Below are 17,424 nucleotides of genomic sequence, written 5' to 3'. Positions count from 1 at the left end.
TCAACTGCACTGTTACTGCTATAGCAGAACTATAGTCTTGTCTGTATTTTACTAAGCACAAACTCTGATAAATGTATGCAAAAAAATCAAGCAGCAGTAGAGGTGCTATACATTCAGCATCTACACTTTGGAAGATGAACATACAGAGATACTACATTTTGATATAAAGCATACTTTCTAGGGTTACCACCACTACAGCTACTCATGTGATCAAATGATCTGTAAGAAAGCTGTACAACTTCAAACACCTATTCTTAACCGTATCAACAATGGCTCACCACAGCAGGATTGTAGGGATGCTAGGGTAGAGTTTGATTGAAAACATGACTCTGAAGTAAATGCCAGGGTAGTCAAGGTACATGTTTTACCTTCATTTTAAAGGCAGCCACACCACCAAGAGAAGCTTACAAGGTAAGAGTAGATAAGACTCTAAAGTTCATCAATATTTTGAAAGATGTTGTTCCAAAGACGATTTTTCTTGTCACAGTGAAGGTGCATTAAAGTACTGGCAATGGGACTCAGTTGATGCTGAATGTAACAAACATTCAGCTAAAAGGAAAAATAAAAATGAGGAGTACCATTCGTAGGGAGGACGGAAGGAAATCATTTTGCACGGGCTTCCACAAAGTAATGCACAGCGAGCTGAGTGTCTTTATTATTGTGCATAAGCATGAAAATAACCTCACACATTAGCTGCCTCATGCCTTCATACCAGTATCTCCTGCCTCCCTGTTTACCTCAGTTCTCCTTCCTCCCCTTCCTACAGTAGTCCTTCTCCACCCCACCCACCCCTCATGAGCAGATGACATCATAGTTGCAGCAGATTTCTGCCAGCTTTATCTGTCACACCTAAACAGCCGTCAGGCAACAATGACATACAGGACAGGACCAAAAAAAAAATCCCCTTTAGAAAAAGGAGACAATCTACTTGCACTAAATAACGTGTCACCATATTTATGAGTACAAAATAAGGTAGAAATAAGAAGTATTTCAGCCTATCCTTACCTAACACAGCTCACACACTTCTGGTTGTAAATAAAGCCAGCTATAGATAGTAATTCTAGTTTCTGTTACAGGCAGAGAGCAGCACAAGGTAAGCTTCTCTGCCTATAGCTGGTAGTTAGCGCCCCCATCTGGTAACGAATAACTACTTAAATAGCAAAGGGAACTTATTTTGAATGGCTTAAACCATTGCTTCTTCTCAGTGAAAGTATGCAGAAAACTCAAACCGTGACTATCTACTGTTACAGTTAAGTATTAACAATTTCAGTTGTCGTCGTATGTGTCTGTTTGCCAGGAATATGGTATTTTCCCATGCTTAATCGCACGACCAACGACACAGCACGATGGAAATTAGAATAGCGATAATCTGTGTGTAACTGTTTCCAATTTGATTTCTGTAATAGGTATTTTATAGTCAAGTCCGCCGAGTCAAAACATCCACACAGCTTTAGAGTCAGTAAATTAATGCAAATATAGCAGCAGTGCATTAAGCTCCCTGACAGTGCTGTGTGCTTGATATATTTAAGAAAAACGTTCATTTTTAATGTCAGCCACTCACATCATAAACAGCTAACGTTAATGTTAGCCACAGCTCTTATCATTTATGAGGCACTTGTCAAACTAAGCTAACGTTAGCTCTTTAAAATGGACACCTGGCCAATTGAACAGGTGTGGCGTTTCTTTAATATTATTAAATAACAAAAAAAATTTCACAGACTAATTGGAATAAGCGATAGTCAGCTACAACTCTCTGTAACGAAAACGTTTGCTAGCTACCATGAGCTAACAGCCTAGCATAACTAACTAGCTAATTCAGTCTCAATCAGCAGGCCTTCCTCTGGCAGCATCTCCCTCATCCTCACTCTGACACCACCACAACGGAGCATTGAAGCTTTGCTTCACGCGGCACCAAACTCACCTCCCCCGCGGTCGTAGTTGCTGTGCTGGCGGTGGAAGCGGCGCTCGGGGTCGGGGACCGCTGCAGAGTAACCAACGCCATGGCTGGGAGCTGAGGATGATGATGCACCGGCCGGCCGCTCTGGCCTGGTGAGCTGCAGCTAGCTGCTGGGCTAACGATACATACAGCTGACAGAGAGACTGATGATTGGAGGGAACCGAGCCGAGTTATCCTTTCAGGCAGGGCCCCCGGTGAAGGAAGTTATGCCTTCAATCCATCCCGGCGACACTTCTTTTGTAATTATGTAGTCATAATATAACTGCTAAACCTATGAATAACAGTGACATCACGGCAACTGACATGTACAGCAGCCTGTTTGTATGCGACCTTTAAACGAGGCAATTCAGGTTTACATAACAGGCTATTTACAACAGGATCGAAAACACAAACAAGGCTATGTAAAAGCACACTCGTGGGTAGGAACAAAATGTAAAAATCGCGAAAGAAAGAAATATTCAAAAAGCTTTACAGATATACGAAAAATAAGCAATGTCTGAAATATGTTTTTACTATTTTGTTCAGAAGTAGGCGTGACTTGACTCATAATAATGTGCAAAATGCGACCCAAAGTACAATAACAATTTCATTATTATTATTATTGTTGTTATTGCTGTTCTGACTGCTTTTATAATAATGAATCAATATAATGGCATATCTGAATATACTTAAAGTGTTGCTTCTGCGTGTGTCCCCGTCAATCTGTGTTGAGGTGTGGCTTCATGAGACAGGAATGGCAATTTTATTTTTATTGCTGATTATTAACGTATCCTTTTTGCTTTACACCAGGTAATGTATTTCTGACTGTCGGTGGATTATTCTGATACTGATGGATATGCAGAACAGGACAGAACTTGCCACAGAATCTGCCCATTTTTTTTAAACATTTCTTCATTATTAACGAAATCTCTGATTTTAATTCAGCACATTAAAGTTTTTGAAATGAAATGACAATGATCCCAAACACACTGCCAATGCAGTAAAAAGAGACCGGGATAGAAAACACTACCAGTCATGGATTGGCCTCCCAGGAGCTCGGACCTCAACATTATTGAAGCAGTGTGAGATCATGTAAACAGAGAACACAACAAAAGGCAGCCAACATCCAAAGAAGAGCTTTGAATGTCCTTCAAAAAGCCTGGAGTACTATTCCTGAAGATTAGTTAAAGAAATGACAAGAAAACTGACCAAGACAGTTCCGACTGTGTTGAAGAATAAAAGTGGTGATAGCAAATACTGACTTTCAGATTCGTAGGAACTGTACAAACTACGTTTTTGTCTTATATGCTGTATTTCTGTGTAAGGGTCAAGAGTTTTGGACAACACTGTGACTTCCATCGTTGCAGTCCTTTTAATTATCAGGCGAGATCGACAGAACATTTTCTCAGTAGGTTGATTGCGGTTTAAACTATACACCGTGAACGCGTCTTGCGCTCTACGTGCCTGCAATCTCCGCCTTGCTTGCAAGAGAGAGGCGGACCAGTTAGAAGTAGGAGCTGAAACACTTTTGCTTTTTAACTCTGCCAAAAGCGGTGGAAAACCAGAGTGAAGGTAAGGCGAAACTTATTTGTAATCTATAAAGTGGACTATGCTGACAGCACGTGCGTCTGATCCCTCTAACCATGCTGCTTTTACTCAAGTTTCAGTAACTAAGTTGTTGCTTCTCAGATGGATTCTTTGTTTCACCAGATCTCAGTGTTACGTAATACTGTACTCTTAATAATAACCATGTGGAAGCACAAGTTCTGCACAGCTGTGCCTCACCCCTCAGTTATGCAGCAGGTTTGATCAGTGGAGATAGGTTGTTTAAGGTCTTTATTGTAATTTCTGTTATAGATACTGCATACGCACATGTAATGATTGACTTAAAATGTTGAAATATTTTACATTTTATTTAAATATTTCATTAACATATAACTTATTCTCAACGATGAGCAAATAGACAAAAAAAAGAAGAAGAAAATCGTTTTAATGTTAATATTGAATCCAGTCTTAGTCAATCTGCTGGTTAATGTTTATGTTTGATTCCTTCATGGGTTAGTGAGTCTCACTGTGTCTCATGTTAGTGCAGACATGCGGGTGGCAGTGATTGGGGCAGGAGTGATTGGCCTGTCAACAGCTCAGAGCATCTATGAGCACTATCACTCTATTGTCAGTCCGCTGACCATCGAGGTGTATGCAGACAAGTTCACTCCACTGACCACTAGTGATGGAGCAGCCGGCTTCTGGCAGCCTTATCTGTATGATAAGGGCAACGTTCAGGAGACGTGAGTGTGTTTTATTTAACTTTCCTTTAGATTTTAGTTTTTATCTACAAACATTACTATTGCTACATTATTCCCATATGTGTCCTTCACATTTAGAAAATGGAATAAAGAGACATTTGACTACTTGCTCAGCTTTCTCAAGTCACCTGAGTCCATAAAAATGGGAATATTCCTTGAGTCTGGCTACAACCTTTGCAGTGAACCCGCACCAGTGAGTACTGCTTCTTTTTTTTGGAACTACACTTTTTTTTATCTCAAAGATAAGATTTATTCTTATTAGGAAACCTTTTACAGCCAAGAACATAGGTGTGTGTATATTTGGTTAAAGTGCAACATCAAGCAACTCATTCACAAATTTATTGCATTTCGGGGCAATATCTACACTAAACAAAGTCCAGTTGCTCTGAAGTAGAGCTTTGTTCAGCCACATAAATGATTGTTGAATGCACTGGTTGGAAACTGTAAAGAGAGAGGCCCCACTAAGGGTTGTTTTTACACTCAGAATCAGGGTTAATTGGGATTCTGTGTACTAACGCCACAGACATTTCTAGCAAATAATGAGGAAAAACTTGCAGGAAAATTGCTTTGCACATGATTAAGACTGTGGAAGCTGTATAATTATTCTAGAAGTACAAGAAAGCACAAATATGCAAATTCTGAACTCTTGTAACAAAGTGGATGACATCCCATAGTACGTACAAAACATTCAGGAATGCACGCGTAAACTCCTCCGGTATGTAGTAAGGACCCTGTCACACTGCAGTTCTGAAAATATGGAATATGGAAATATTCAGCTGTCTGCTCGAGTGGTCTGACAGTCACGGACGGAGATGGACTTATGTGGTCAGAAGTTTACTTACACTCATCAGATTCTTGTCATACCACAGCTTTACCAAAAGTTTAAATTGGGTAAAAAACAGTTAGTTGCAGAGATCCACATTAGCAGATGATAAAAAGAAACACAAAATACAGAAATTACAAGAAAGCTTGCATTTGGGTGTTTAATGATTTCTTTCAACTGTTCCCTTTTTAGTGCGGAATGATTGTAAAGCATCTTTAATGACTTTAAAAAACCAAAATTGGGTGCTCAAGTTTGGATTTATTTTAGATGTTCTCTGCACACAGTCAAAACTAAACATACAGACTCAAATATTTACATACATTAACTTTAACTTCACCTTGAATCAACAGCTAGGTGGTTGAATCTTGGACACATGTGGGTGTTACAACAGGACGATGATCCCAAACACAAACACACATGAAAAATGTTTTTTGGAATGAATAAAGCAGACTAACATTACAAAAACCAGCCAATTTAAACAAGCTTGTTGATGGCTACCAAAACATCTGGTGAGGTGCCACTTACATTTAACCAAAAATCAGTGGGGGCTAATGTGTATATATATGAGACTATATGTATAGTTTTGATGCTGTGTGAATTAAAGAAAATCCTAAATGAATTCAAACTTGTGCATGTTTAAGTCATTAAACATGCTGTACAATCATTCCACTCCAGAAAACAACAGTTCAAAGACATCATTAACATTGATGTACATCCATGGCCATGATGAGTGGATGTAACCTTGAGAACACAACTGTATATTAGCCGGCACTGACATTGTTGAGTGATTTCTGCATGTTTGCAAATAAGATCATGCAGTGGGCTCTTTTTTTTTTTCTGTTGTGTCACATTAGTTTAGTGCCAGTTAAAAGTTCACAGGTCAAGCGATGAAACTGGAAGACTTTCAAACACTTATTTTTTCATATTCTTATTTTATCTTAACCCTTAACTTGCTATGCTAAAAGCTTAGCAAAACAGAAATAGAAAGTTGCAGAACCAATCCAAGTTGGCACAATGCAGAGTTACAATAGTGATGCAAAACTCAAGTATATGTCCAGTTTCGGGTTCAGTGCACTCTGGAAATTCTTTTGTGAATTTCATGTGTTACAATAAATCTGCTCTTAGCAGCAGAAAGCATTTCATTGAGCTTTCTCTTGCAACATGAAGTAACATACATTTCTTTTAGTTGTAGTCATGCCTACATCAAAAGCCTATTTGTCATGAATGGAAATGGCTTGTATCTCATTAGAGCAGCCAAATAATCCCAAAGTACAATCAGGCTAATTCTGTGTTATTTAGGAAACCGGGTAATTACGTCAACCACAAAACTGCCTGTACTGGTACTGATGGTGATCCTTCACTGTTACCACAGTGTCCTATATTGTTCCATATTAGGAAAACGGAAACCAATATTGTACCATAAAGTTTCACTGCAATCTATGCAAGATGTCAAATATTAATAATATACACGATAGAGCAACTCTGTTTAGTTGGCAGGGCTTATTCCCAGCGTTAATTTGGCATTTCATAAAAAAAAGTGGTTAATCTCAGTTGTAGCAAATGTGGCTGAGGAAGTTAGTAAATAACCAGGAGCTGATGAAACCCCATCTAACCCAGAAACACTTATTAACATATTAACTTCTATGAGAGTGTGTACTGAGAAATCTGACAACAAAAAAATGTTTCTTTCAACTCGATTCCTAATCTTTAGGGAGTTTGTATGCATTAAGCTATTACTAAGTAGTTCACAGGATGACTTTCATAATGTAATAGCACTGAGAGGAATGTGTGACACAGACATGCGTTTGAGTCATAACCAGAGTGAAGAGTCAGCTGACTTGATATCACCAAGACAGCCCATGCATTAGCAGCCCAGATATAACATGGTAAAGACAAGCGAGTTTTCAAGATGCACTTAAGTTACTTTCTCTGTTGAAGATCTCTTTATTGAAGATAAAAACCCAAACAAAATATCAGTGTTTGGCCACAAGAGACTCAGAGTTTCACAGTGGATACATCCTCTGTAATAATGTGATTTGGTGACTGTGACACCCATAAGATTGCCCTCTCACTGCCTGTGGCTTGTTTTTGGTTGCAGGATCCCTCGTTTAAGGACAGCGTTCTTGGCTTCAGGCAGCTCACAGACCGAGAGCTGCAGATTTTTCCTGGATACAAGTAAGCTCTTTCTGAAAAACGCCAATGAAAGACAAGACACAAATAAACAAATAGTTAGCCACATAGTCAGCTGTTTGCATACAGTGTGAACAAGTTGACTTTGAATGTGTGGTAATTAATTAAAGAAACTACTTGACCCCATAAACTCTGAACCATGAAAAAATTGCCAGAAAATTTAAATTAAAAAATGCAATGTGTATTTAAATGTATGACCAATTTAGAAAAAAAAAGGAAAAATTACATTTAAGTTTGAATATATGAGTTTTAAGTTGTATTTTCTTTGCGACATCTGGCATTTGTAACCCTAACAGGGTTAGGGTTGTAAGTCACACTGAGGATGTTGACTCATGTTTCAAATAACATAAAATCATGTTTAGTTTGATAAACATGAATTTAAAAATGCTAAATGTGTGAATTTCACTGTATTACAAGCGTCCCACTAAAAGTTACCAGTATTTTTTGTGATTGAATGGACAATGTTGCACAACCAGCAGTTTTAGTGAAACATTTGCTTCTTATCATTTGTTCAGGTTTGGGTGGTTCAACACTGCTCTCATGATAGAGGGTAAAACATACTTACCTTGGCTTATGGAGTGGTGAGTGATCACCTAACTGACTTCTCATGTTGTATCAGTATTGATTTATTTAGTCCAACCTCCTGAGTTAGCTTTAAAATTCCCAAAGTATTTGACATTGTTTGAGATCCGTTGTTTTTATATTTTACCTTTAACATAAGACCATATCGTGTTTACAGTTTTATAATGTTGTCCGATATATATGCTGTACCTGGTGGACTGAAATGATCCCACAATACTGAGTAACGTATACTTGAGACTTCATCCTATTATGTATTAGTAATAAGAGTAATAAACATGTAGTCTTCATTAGGTTCTTGTGTGTTTAGCATCGATGCTCCTTAATATAAAAGGTTTTCTAGTGCACAGTGTTTTTATTTGCAGGTTGCGAAAAAGGGGAGTGAAATTTTATCACAGGAAAATAAAGTCCTTCAAGGAGGTTAGTGAAAGTTTTCAGTGTATTGTGCTTGCAAGTTCTTTATACATTCACCGGACACTTTATTAGGCACACCTTCTAATCTGACTTAATTCGTCATGGGATAGATTCAGCGAGGTGCTGGAAACATTGCTCAGAGATTTAGGTTCATGTTGATATCATTTCTTGTAGCTGTCTGGTCTCTCTCCTCTGACCACAGGCATTTTCACCCAAACAGCTGCTCACTGCATAGTTTCTCCTTTTCTGAACATTTTCTGCAGTGTGGGAAAATCCCAGTAGGTCAGCAGTTTCTGAAATACTCAGACCAGCTGGTCTCCCATTAACAACCACACCACACGTTCAAAGTCACTTAAGTTACTTTATTTACTCATCATGACGCCTGGTTTGAACTTCAGCTGGTCGTCTTTAATGGTGTTTTGCTGACTTATGCCCAGTCTGTACTATATTAACATTTATTACTGAATGTTGTAATGTTTTACAGCCTCCAGACAAGTTGAGCAAAAGTTATCTGTCACCATGTTTGTTATCTCCTATCATCCTTGACTTTTTTTAGCTGGCTGAAACCGGAGCAGATGTGATCATAAACTGCAGTGGGATGTGGTCAGGCCAACTGCAGCCAGATCCAGACCTGAAACCAGGCCGTGGCCAGATATTGAAGGTGAGAATATACAGGGCTGTGTGTATGTACTGCACAAGAGATAAAGGAATGACGGAATGAACTGGTGTTTGTTTGTATTTCAGGTCGATGCTCCCTGGCTGAAGCACTGGATTATTACCCACGATTTCACCAAAGGAACATACAATTCACCATATATCATTCCAGGGTAGTACAAGTAACATGCCACACTGATAAGCACTGAACTGCAGAACCACACAGCTGTTGACTTATAGTATTACTACATTTGCAGTTAGAGGATTTTATATATTTCACCTTAAAAAAAAGTTTTCAAATGTAGTAGCTCTAGTAGTTACTCTCTGTAGTTCAGTCGCTATGTTAACAGCTGCAGCACTTTTTCGTATAGAATAGAATAGAATAGAATAGAATACTTTTATTTGTCAATTTCTTCAAATGTACTTGCCATACAAAGGAATTGAAATTACGTTTCACACTGTCCCATGCGTAGACATTGACAACAATAAGGTGCAGATGCACAACAAAAACAGCCCTAACAATAAAGTAATAAATAGTAATATAATAATATAAATAGTGCTAAAAGAAATACTAAAAATATATATATAGTTGCAGGTGTGTGCAATTGCAATGCAAGTCAGGAATGTTTTCAGTTCTTGGTTCAGAGAGTGTTTCTTTGTTGGAGAGTGTGCGTGGGTGAGGGGGAGTAGAGTCCAATCTGTCTTCCTATACTTCTGCCAATCTGGTGATTCTGCTGGCTGGGAGTCGGGAGGGAAGAGAGTTCAGCAGTCTCACAGCCTGGTGGATGAAGCTGTTGGTGAGCCTGGTAGTGCGGGAGTGGAGACTTCTGTATCTCTTTCCAGAGGGCAGGAGGCTGAACAGACAGTGCGCGGGGTGGGTTGCATCGTTGACAATTGTGATGGCTTTGCAGGTGAGGCGAGTGGTGTAAATGTCTTGCAGGGAGGGGAGTGGTACACCAACTATCCTCTCAGCTGTTCTCACAATGCGTTGTAGAGCTTTTCTGTTATAGTCAGTGCAGCTACCGCCCCACACAGTGATGTATTGTATTGTACAGTATTGATTTGGGGTTGGAGTACAATGAAGACAGAAAGCAAGAGCTGTTTTTATCAGTGTGCAAAACATTTGTGTCCGCAGAAGTCGTCTTGTGACGCTTGGTGGCGTTTTCCAGATGGGAAACTGGAGTGAACAGAATAGCTCTGTCGACCATAAAGAAATCTGGGAAAAAGCTTGTCAGCTTGAGCCTAGTCTCAAGGTACGATGATTTCAGCAAGGCCATAAAAAGATATGATGATTCAAGTGTGATTAATTATTTACAGTAAGTGTTCTGTGGTGCTGAAGTTTTTAACATTTTTCATTTTATATATTTAGACCTCATTCTAAAAAGATGTAACTGAGTGTCAAATTTTCAGTTTCTGAGTTACCTTTATTATTATGTATTTGTTTATTTATTGTCAGTTCTGAAAAGCTTTCATCTCTTTGTTCTCTAATCTCAGCATGCCAGGATAGTCGACGACTGGTCTGGCCTCAGGCCAGTTCGCAGCAAAGTCCGACTGGAGAGGGAAGCCATATGGTCTGGTGAAACCCCCATAGAGGTATCCTTTCTAAGATCTAAGTAGCGGAACTGTAAATACATATTTCTGCTATTAATTGTCTAAAATACTGTGGCATTATTCAGGTGATACACAACTATGGCCACGGAGGTTTCGGACTCACCATTCACCGAGGCTGTGCCGAGGAAGCGGCGAGGCTCTTTGGTCAGATCGTGGAACAAAAAGGCAAAGGTCCAAAAGCTCGCTTGTGAATTGGTGTGCAGAAGTAGCGATTGATGCTCTTTTTTTTTCAAATGTCAGCATCAGTGCATATATTGCTCCTAGCCTCCACTAATTTAATATTAAACATCATTTTCAAACAGTCTCATGCACCTGCAAAGTTAAGGACAAGGCCACCATTGTTAATTAAACAATGGCACATATGTAAGACAATCGTGCTGAAATCTATTTGAGATTTGGATAATTTGAGAAGCACTTTTTATGTATAAATTGTACATATTTTTGTGAATTTTTTAGTGCACTAAATGCAAGATTTGCAATGAATTTAAAATATTTAACTAATTAATAAAAACACGACAGTTACTTGTCTTTGAAAGATCATTTACTACAGTATCATACACATTTACATCCAGTGCGTTGACAAGGATCTGTGCACACAGACACGTAATGCAGCTCTTCATCTCAAACATTGGCAGGTAACAGCTCATCAGACCTATACTCGTTAAATAAATACAGAGATTATTTTTTTAAACAAAACTTCCCTCAGTCCATCTCCTCGTCACCTCTGTTACAAACAAAAGCAAAGACAACAACTAAACCAGGTATTGATACATTATTTACAGAACACAACATCCCGTTGTGGACATTCGGAAACGCAGCATCAAAGTCTGCTGAAGTAGGGCACGAGATGCATCAACGTCTATAGATTATGACACCACATACATGTGTGAATGTTTTTGTATTTTTAAATTATGTAAACCTTGCTAACTAGGCTCAGTCAGCTTTGGATGTTGAGAAACTGCTCAGATTTAAATGATCAAACACTTTAATGTTAACGTAAATACAGGATCCATGGAGCATGTTTGTGCTGTAAATATGAGAAGTTATTATCTTACTGATGTTAATATCTTCTGGTGAAGGTTTCAACAGATCCCTCAGCTTGCTATAAAGAATCTGTCCTGATAATGATCAAGAGATGAGGTGGTATTTTCAATGTTACCTGCATTTTCCATGGGTCTTTACCGTGTTAAAATGTGAACTAATACTGACACAAGAACAACACATACAACACAAGAGTTCAAAAGGATGCTCGGTGTATGAAAGCTAGTGACTTCCTTTCACCTCTCACGGCTGAAACTATTAAATAACCCCACACCCTTTTCATTCAGATGCCCTGTTGTTTTGATTGTGTGGGATTTTCCTTCAATCTATCAATGCTCTGTTTTAAAAAAATAAAGACAAGTGTGATTAGTGTATTTCAGCAGGCAAATTGTGCGCACAGGATAATGCTGTTCCTTACATATGTATCTACGCCCACTACGTTAGCAGAAGCAGCTTTCTCATAGGTTTAAGAGTAGGTCTCGACCACAAGCTAAATAGGTAGTTTTAAGGCTTTTTGAAAAGAAGATAGTTGTTTGACCTTACGCTATCCCTTTTGCTTCTCTTGGATTAGAAAAGCTTGATTAAAATACTTTGGTTGAAGTATTAGAATTCTCTCTTTACGATTTTCCTCCCCCATTCACTCTCACACTCATGTAGGTCATTTGGTCTTTCTTGATTACCCTGTGTGCAGTTATACAGTGGCAAACTTGTGAGAGCAATGGTGTTTAAAAGACTAAAAAAGTACAATGACATGTACATGTAACTACTGTGTTGCCTGGCTCCCAGCCACTGCGGTGACTAAACTGAAGATCATTGAAGGGGGGCAAAGATGAACACAGAGAGCTGGTTTTGTTGTCTTTCCTCTCCTTGCTTCTCTTCTTCACTGTGGTCTCCTCTCAGCTGCACTGCAGCTGATGCATCCTCAGCCCTGGGAGCCGGAGCTGGAGTCAGGGACTCCTCCAGCGCTGTGGGAAGAGGCCCTACCCATCATCTCCTGTCCCCACTCACGGTGGCTGGACTCCTGCAAGCCGCGGCCTGTCGTCTCAATTGGCAGCGCGCAGGAGGCGATGGCCGCGAAGAGGCAACAGCAGCAGTACACTGACAGAGCCAGGTACACAGAGGACTCCAGCATCACCTGCAGGATGAAGCCCATGGACAATCACAATGTGTGACACTAACACTCTGACATTTTTGTGCAGTGTTGTCATGGGAAAACAAAGTGTTACCTGGGCAACAAACGGAGTTATTAGGGCACCAACCCTGGCCATTCCACTGCTTGTTCCCAATCCTAAAGCTCTGGTCGCTGTTGGGTATACCTGCAGAGTTTCAGAAATACATAGGAGGCTGCCAATTTTCTAATTCTGCCCTGCAAATGTGTTTTACACAGTAGGAGCAAAACTGCTCACTGTGTAGATATCTTACCTCTGGAGTGTACACATAGGCTGCCTGAAACCCTCCTGCAATAAATGCTCTGGCGATGAATATCAACACTGTCATGGAGGCTCTGCAGGGGATAAATCAGTATCAGTAAATGGACAGCATTACTAATTCTTAAAGTATTTAAAAGCCTGATTATGGCCAGTTGTGCCTTTACCTCCCAACACAGCCATAAAGTGGAATAATACACATAGAGAAAACGAAGAAACACAGTGCCATGGTCTTCCTCCTTCCCAATCGATCGATAGCCCACAGCGTCACCAGCAGTCCTGTACAACATCAGCATACTCAGACCCCTAAAATCAAACTGCATGCTCTCACATAGTAGAAAAAAAAATGCAGGTGCAGCCAATCATATTGAGACACCAAAATGAGTGCCTGCATGAGTGTAAAAAAAAACAACAATAGAACAAGAATTGAAGCAAGAAGAGAGGAGGCATTTATATTAATGCATAATAACCAGCAGGTGGTCATATTTGTGCATAATTTAGAGCAGAATTTGCACAGTTTTTAATATATTGAACAACAAATTTATGAGAGCTTGGTGATGTGTACCTGGGAATTCAGATAACGTAGTCCACAGCAGGTCTTTGTAGTCGTCAGAATTCAGGTATTTACACTCTAAGCTGCATCGGAGCTCCTCCTTATTACCTTTGGACACTAGAGGGAGTTACACCAAACAGGATGCTTCAAATCCAGCACTCAGCCTACTGTCTGTGATGCTTTTTGCAAAAACATAACCACCATAAAGTGTGTGAAGCCCTCAGCATCTGACTCACTTCCACATGCGCCTCCCTCCTGAAACAGCTCTGTGGTGAGCAGCACCAGCCCATAGTAAGAGAAAGCATTCGCAAACCTGCATGAACAGACACAGATCAATTCATGCTGATTTGCTTTAGGTAAATCACTGGACAATGAAAACGCAAGGTTTGTGAGAAAGAGGAAGACATTATCAATTGCTAATTTACCAAATAAACCACAGCAGGACTGTGGTCCAGCGGAAGTGAGATGAAAATAAGTCTCGAATCTTCCCACGATCTTCCTAATAAAAAAAAATAAAAAAAACAGCCATAAAAAAAACCCTCAGAACACAAATGGCAGTATGATAGAGGGTACTTAATGTACACAAAGCATTTAGAGTTTTTGCAGATGCACACCGCACCTGTCTGGCGGCAATCAGTTTTCCCAGTGGCATGGGTGCTCCGTTCTCAGTGGCAATCCGCTTCAGTGTGTTCAGAGCCTTTTCCTGATTCCCTGTCAGCACGTCGTATCGAGCACTCTCTGGCAGCCACTGCTCCCACCCACCAAAAAACAAAAGAAAAATTAGGTTGATAAAGCTGTAATCTATCATGCTTCAAATTGTAGAGCAGCTCAAGACTGCCAACATACTTACAAAGCACAGAATGGCAAAAATGAAGAGAGGAATGGTAGAAAGTCCGAGCAGCCAGCGCCAGCCCAGAGTGGGCATCACCAAGATCGCTAAGAGGACCTCAAATACAGTGCCCAGTGCCCAAAATATCTACGACAGCAGCAAATGCAGGTTTTAGGGCTGAGAAGGTTTAAGTGCTGAAATGATATAAGATTTGTGCACTCCATACCTCAATAAGCAAGATGCATGTGGCTCTGGACTTCATAGGCAGAAACTCAGCATACAGCGTCACCCTTACAAAAAGAGGCACTTTATTATGAACCCAATCGCCATACATTACAATTTGATTGTTTTTTTGCTTTGTTTTTTCAAGATGAAGGGTTACTCACGACTGAGGTGCCCCTCCAATGCCGAAGCCCACCAGTGCACGGAGGACAAGGATCCAGCCGTAAATAGGTGCAAAAGCACTCATCAGGCCGTAGAACATCGTCCACAGAACACTCAGCTTCAGACCCTGCATGTGTATACAATCAAGACATAATACACTGCTAAATAAATAAATAAGCAAAATCTCACTCTGGCATAATGAAGCGGCTCACTCCTGTTGTCTAGTATGTACTAAGAAACCCTAACTCTGTAAATCATTTGGACCTCTGACTGAATGCTATTAGAACTTACTGTCTTTCTGCCGTATTTGTCAGATATGTTCCCCCAAAGAGAAGAGCTGATCATCATCCCGATGAACACTGCCTGTATCAAGAAGAAAGAAAGAAAAAAAAAAAACCCAGAAAAAAATCAAGTCCCAGTCAGATTGCAGCCAAAAGTTGTCCGACATAGCATGCACATCCTCTTATACACTGTTCTTAAACTGTCGGTAGTATTTGGTTTTGGTTGAGCCACAAAAATGTGAATGTTTAGTGTCCTTAGTAAGTGAACCTTAATTTCCTTGTTTGAATGATATTCTGTATTTCACTCTGACTCTAAATAAGACTTTCAGATTCATTAAGGTTGCAAAGATTCAGCACATATCTGAAGTGTGCTCAGGTCTTCTTTTCTTCGCCATTTGCTGGCTCCGTTTTAATCCAAGCACAAAATCATCCCTGGGAACTCGATCAATAACTGACAGGACGGTCATATTGCACTGCAAGAGGAGGACTTTCACAGACATAAGAGAGACATTACCGATGTAAGCAGTGCCACTTCCAGGCTGGGCAGTCTCCATTCACAGTGGAGCTGTGGAGCTAAGATGCTGAGGATCATCATCTCCATAGCATCAGCCATCTGAAAACACACAAAGATACTCAGTGAATTCATATGCAGTTGTCATAATTACTTTGTATTGTGCTTATTTAAATGAAAGAGCAGTTCTCACCCAGGATAGGCCAGTGAGGATGGAGAGTTTCCACTGAAATGTCCCAAAGCCTATGGCTTCTACGGCATCTTCCACCATGAATGTGTCTGAGAGAATGAGGGCGTGCAGCAAGATTGTACTTGAGTCTGAGCCCAGGAGGAAAATGTAAGACCTTAAAACAGCTGTCTGAGAGAAATGAAGCCATGCCATACTGTACCATCAGTCGGATTAGCAAACTCTCGAGGTACTGGAGCTCCCTCAGTGAGCGCCACAGCCTCCAGATCAGTCTGCTCTGCAGTCCTTGCATCCTGCTCTCTGCTCTCAACATCTTCCTCTGAGCGTGTGCTCTCACCTGTGCGACGGAAGCGGACAACACTACAAAAAACATAAAGAAGAGGATAGAGTATATCTTATCCTAAGCTCAGGAGAATGAACTTATCTGCAATAAGGCAGGTCACAGGAGTTTCATAAGACTGGTGTCAGAGCAATGCTGAGTGCAAATGAGAGTCAGAGGCTGTTGCCTTGGTGATATGAGCTTTTCCTGGCTTTGATTTTGTGTATGGGTGATATTATTCTCCAATGGGGAAACCATATCAGGCCAGCAGACAGGTTGGCACACTCCACTTCACTGCCAGACAAGCTTTTAAAGGCTAAGAGATACACATGTGAAGGATGGAAGGGATACTCTTCTTCTACATGCAGATAATTGATAGTTTGCTCAGCCTGAAAGAGTGGGACGTCTTAATCACTGTAATTACATAACATAGCCTGCTTGCAGTGGAAAGTAGCCTATCAGTATTACAGATGAGTTTGTGAGATTTCCGGGGAGGTCTGTGTTCCCCTGTAAAGACTATAATTTCCCCTTTCAATCTCTCTGGTAAGAAATGCACACGGGAGTAGGAAGTATGCTGCAGTGGACTGCTCTGACATGTTTACCTTCCCTTTGAAACAAAAATAAAATGTGATTTTAATTTTTTTTAGCAGGATTCTGAAAGGAGACTCCTAAATATCTCTCACTAAGGCTAAGCTAGACTGTCATGGGTCAGCCTTAACGCATGTGCAGCAGGGCTGTGATAAATTGTCTTATGGCAGTAAACATAGTAAAAAAAAAAGAAAAAGAAAATCATGTTTAACCCCCCCAAAAAACTTATTAAGCTGAGAAATCACAGCCAATCTGCTTCCAGTAAATAAATAGTTTCTTAGGAAGATGCTACGCCTGTAAACAAAATGCCTCCAGTAGCGGAGACAGAAGACGCGGTGTTATTGTTCTTTGTTTCTCTTCTGTCTGGGAACACATGTGTGGATAATAAAACTGCACGATCGGTGCTTTTGAGCAGCTTCAGGCTATCTGTGGTCCAGGGAGCTAATCAAAGGCGACGCGAAGCCGTCAGAGGGCGATGCGTCGGACAATCACGCAAAGCCGGGAGGAGAAAACACACAGAAAAAGGCGTTGGTGTGCAGACTGCACCGTACTCACGGCAGCTGTCTCAGCTGGAACAGATCATCGTCCATTTTGGTGTTCATTGGCCGACGGTCCGTTTGGCATCATCGCCGTTTACATGGTCACGACGGGCTGCGATTTCAGCACCGAGGAGAGCGATCTGCTCCGGGTGTCCGTCGACAGCCAATGAGAGGCTGCCCTGCGCGAGTCACAGCGCGAGACTCTCGGAAAGGCATGAGCTCAGGAGGGTATGAGACCGCATGACTGCTGAT

General features: G+C 40.5%; 3 protein-coding genes across 6 annotated transcripts in view; 1 reads left to right on the top strand and 2 right to left on the bottom strand.

Annotated features, from left to right (window-relative positions):
- The window catches only part of ssh1a (slingshot protein phosphatase 1a), a 20,134-nt gene extending 17,910 nt beyond the window's left edge, over positions 1 to 2,224 (bottom strand). Inside the window, exon 1 of the mRNA XM_085294341.1 lies at positions 1,922 to 2,224. Within this exon, the coding sequence (XP_085150467.1) occupies positions 1,922 to 2,002 (81 nt within the window). The 5' untranslated portion in view covers positions 2,003 to 2,224. The remainder of the gene's footprint in view (positions 1 to 1,921) is intronic.
- Positions 1,150 to 14,935, top strand: LOC146562534 (D-amino-acid oxidase-like). Of its 4 annotated transcripts, none has more exons than XM_085294350.1 (13): positions 1,150 to 1,249; positions 2,747 to 3,508; positions 4,024 to 4,224; positions 4,321 to 4,435; positions 7,164 to 7,240; positions 7,771 to 7,836; positions 8,200 to 8,254; positions 8,805 to 8,909; positions 8,993 to 9,075; positions 10,038 to 10,155; positions 10,397 to 10,495; positions 10,579 to 12,665; positions 14,734 to 14,935. In XM_085294350.1, exons 3-12 carry the CDS (start codon positions 4,031 to 4,033, stop codon positions 10,702 to 10,704), a joined length of 1,038 nt encoding a protein of 345 aa, XP_085150476.1. In that variant the 5' UTR covers positions 1,150 to 1,249; positions 2,747 to 3,508; positions 4,024 to 4,030; the 3' UTR covers positions 10,705 to 12,665; positions 14,734 to 14,935. The 4 variants fall into 4 exon arrangements, with proteins under 4 accessions (XP_085150476.1, XP_085150474.1, XP_085150477.1 ...); XM_085294348.1 differs by lacking the exon at positions 1,150 to 1,249 and adding an exon at positions 1,912 to 2,049; XM_085294351.1 differs by lacking the exon at positions 1,150 to 1,249 and having other exon boundaries at positions 2,315 to 3,508; positions 4,029 to 4,224.
- Positions 11,037 to 17,424, bottom strand: svopa (SV2 related protein a). The gene is made up of 16 exons (XM_085294343.1): positions 17,189 to 17,424; positions 15,929 to 16,086; positions 15,733 to 15,818; positions 15,543 to 15,641; positions 15,039 to 15,110; positions 14,750 to 14,874; positions 14,590 to 14,653; positions 14,385 to 14,510; positions 14,154 to 14,282; positions 13,960 to 14,033; positions 13,771 to 13,847; positions 13,547 to 13,651; positions 13,149 to 13,260; positions 12,977 to 13,058; positions 12,781 to 12,870; positions 11,037 to 12,689 (listed from the first exon to the last, which is right to left on the bottom strand). Exons 1-16 carry the CDS (start codon positions 17,233 to 17,235, stop codon positions 12,477 to 12,479), a joined length of 1,659 nt encoding a protein of 552 aa, XP_085150469.1. The 5' UTR covers positions 17,236 to 17,424; the 3' UTR covers positions 11,037 to 12,476.

This window comes from Mchenga conophoros, linkage group LG12, assembly GCF_057382185.1.
Source record: "Mchenga conophoros isolate Kocher_MC1m ecotype Shallow Benthic linkage group LG12, M_conophoros_male_GT1.1, whole genome shotgun sequence".
NCBI classification, from domain to species: domain Eukaryota; kingdom Metazoa; phylum Chordata; class Actinopteri; order Cichliformes; family Cichlidae; genus Mchenga; species Mchenga conophoros.
This window is presented reverse-complemented; position numbering and strand designations above follow the sequence as displayed.

Coding starts and splice junctions, on each gene's coding strand:
- LOC146562534 (XM_085294350.1), top strand. CDS start 4,031: ATGCGGGTGGCAGTGATTGGGGCAGGAGTGATTGGCCTGTCAACAGCT. Junction 4,225..4,320: donor AAGGGCAACGTTCAGGAGAC/GTGAGTGTGTTT, acceptor CTTCACATTTAG/AAAATGGAATAAAGAGACAT. Junction 8,255..8,804: donor AAATAAAGTCCTTCAAGGAG/GTTAGTGAAAGT, acceptor GACTTTTTTTAG/CTGGCTGAAACCGGAGCAGA.
- svopa (XM_085294343.1), bottom strand. CDS start 17,235: ATGAACACCAAAATGGACGATGATCTGTTCCAGCTGAGACAGCTGCC. Junction 16,087..17,188: donor TTCCAGCTGAGACAGCTGCC/GTGAGTACGGTG, acceptor TGTTTTTTGTAG/TGTTGTCCGCTTCCGTCGCA. Junction 15,111..15,542: donor AAGTGGCACTGCTTACATCG/GTAATGTCTCTC, acceptor TTCTTGATACAG/GCAGTGTTCATCGGGATGAT.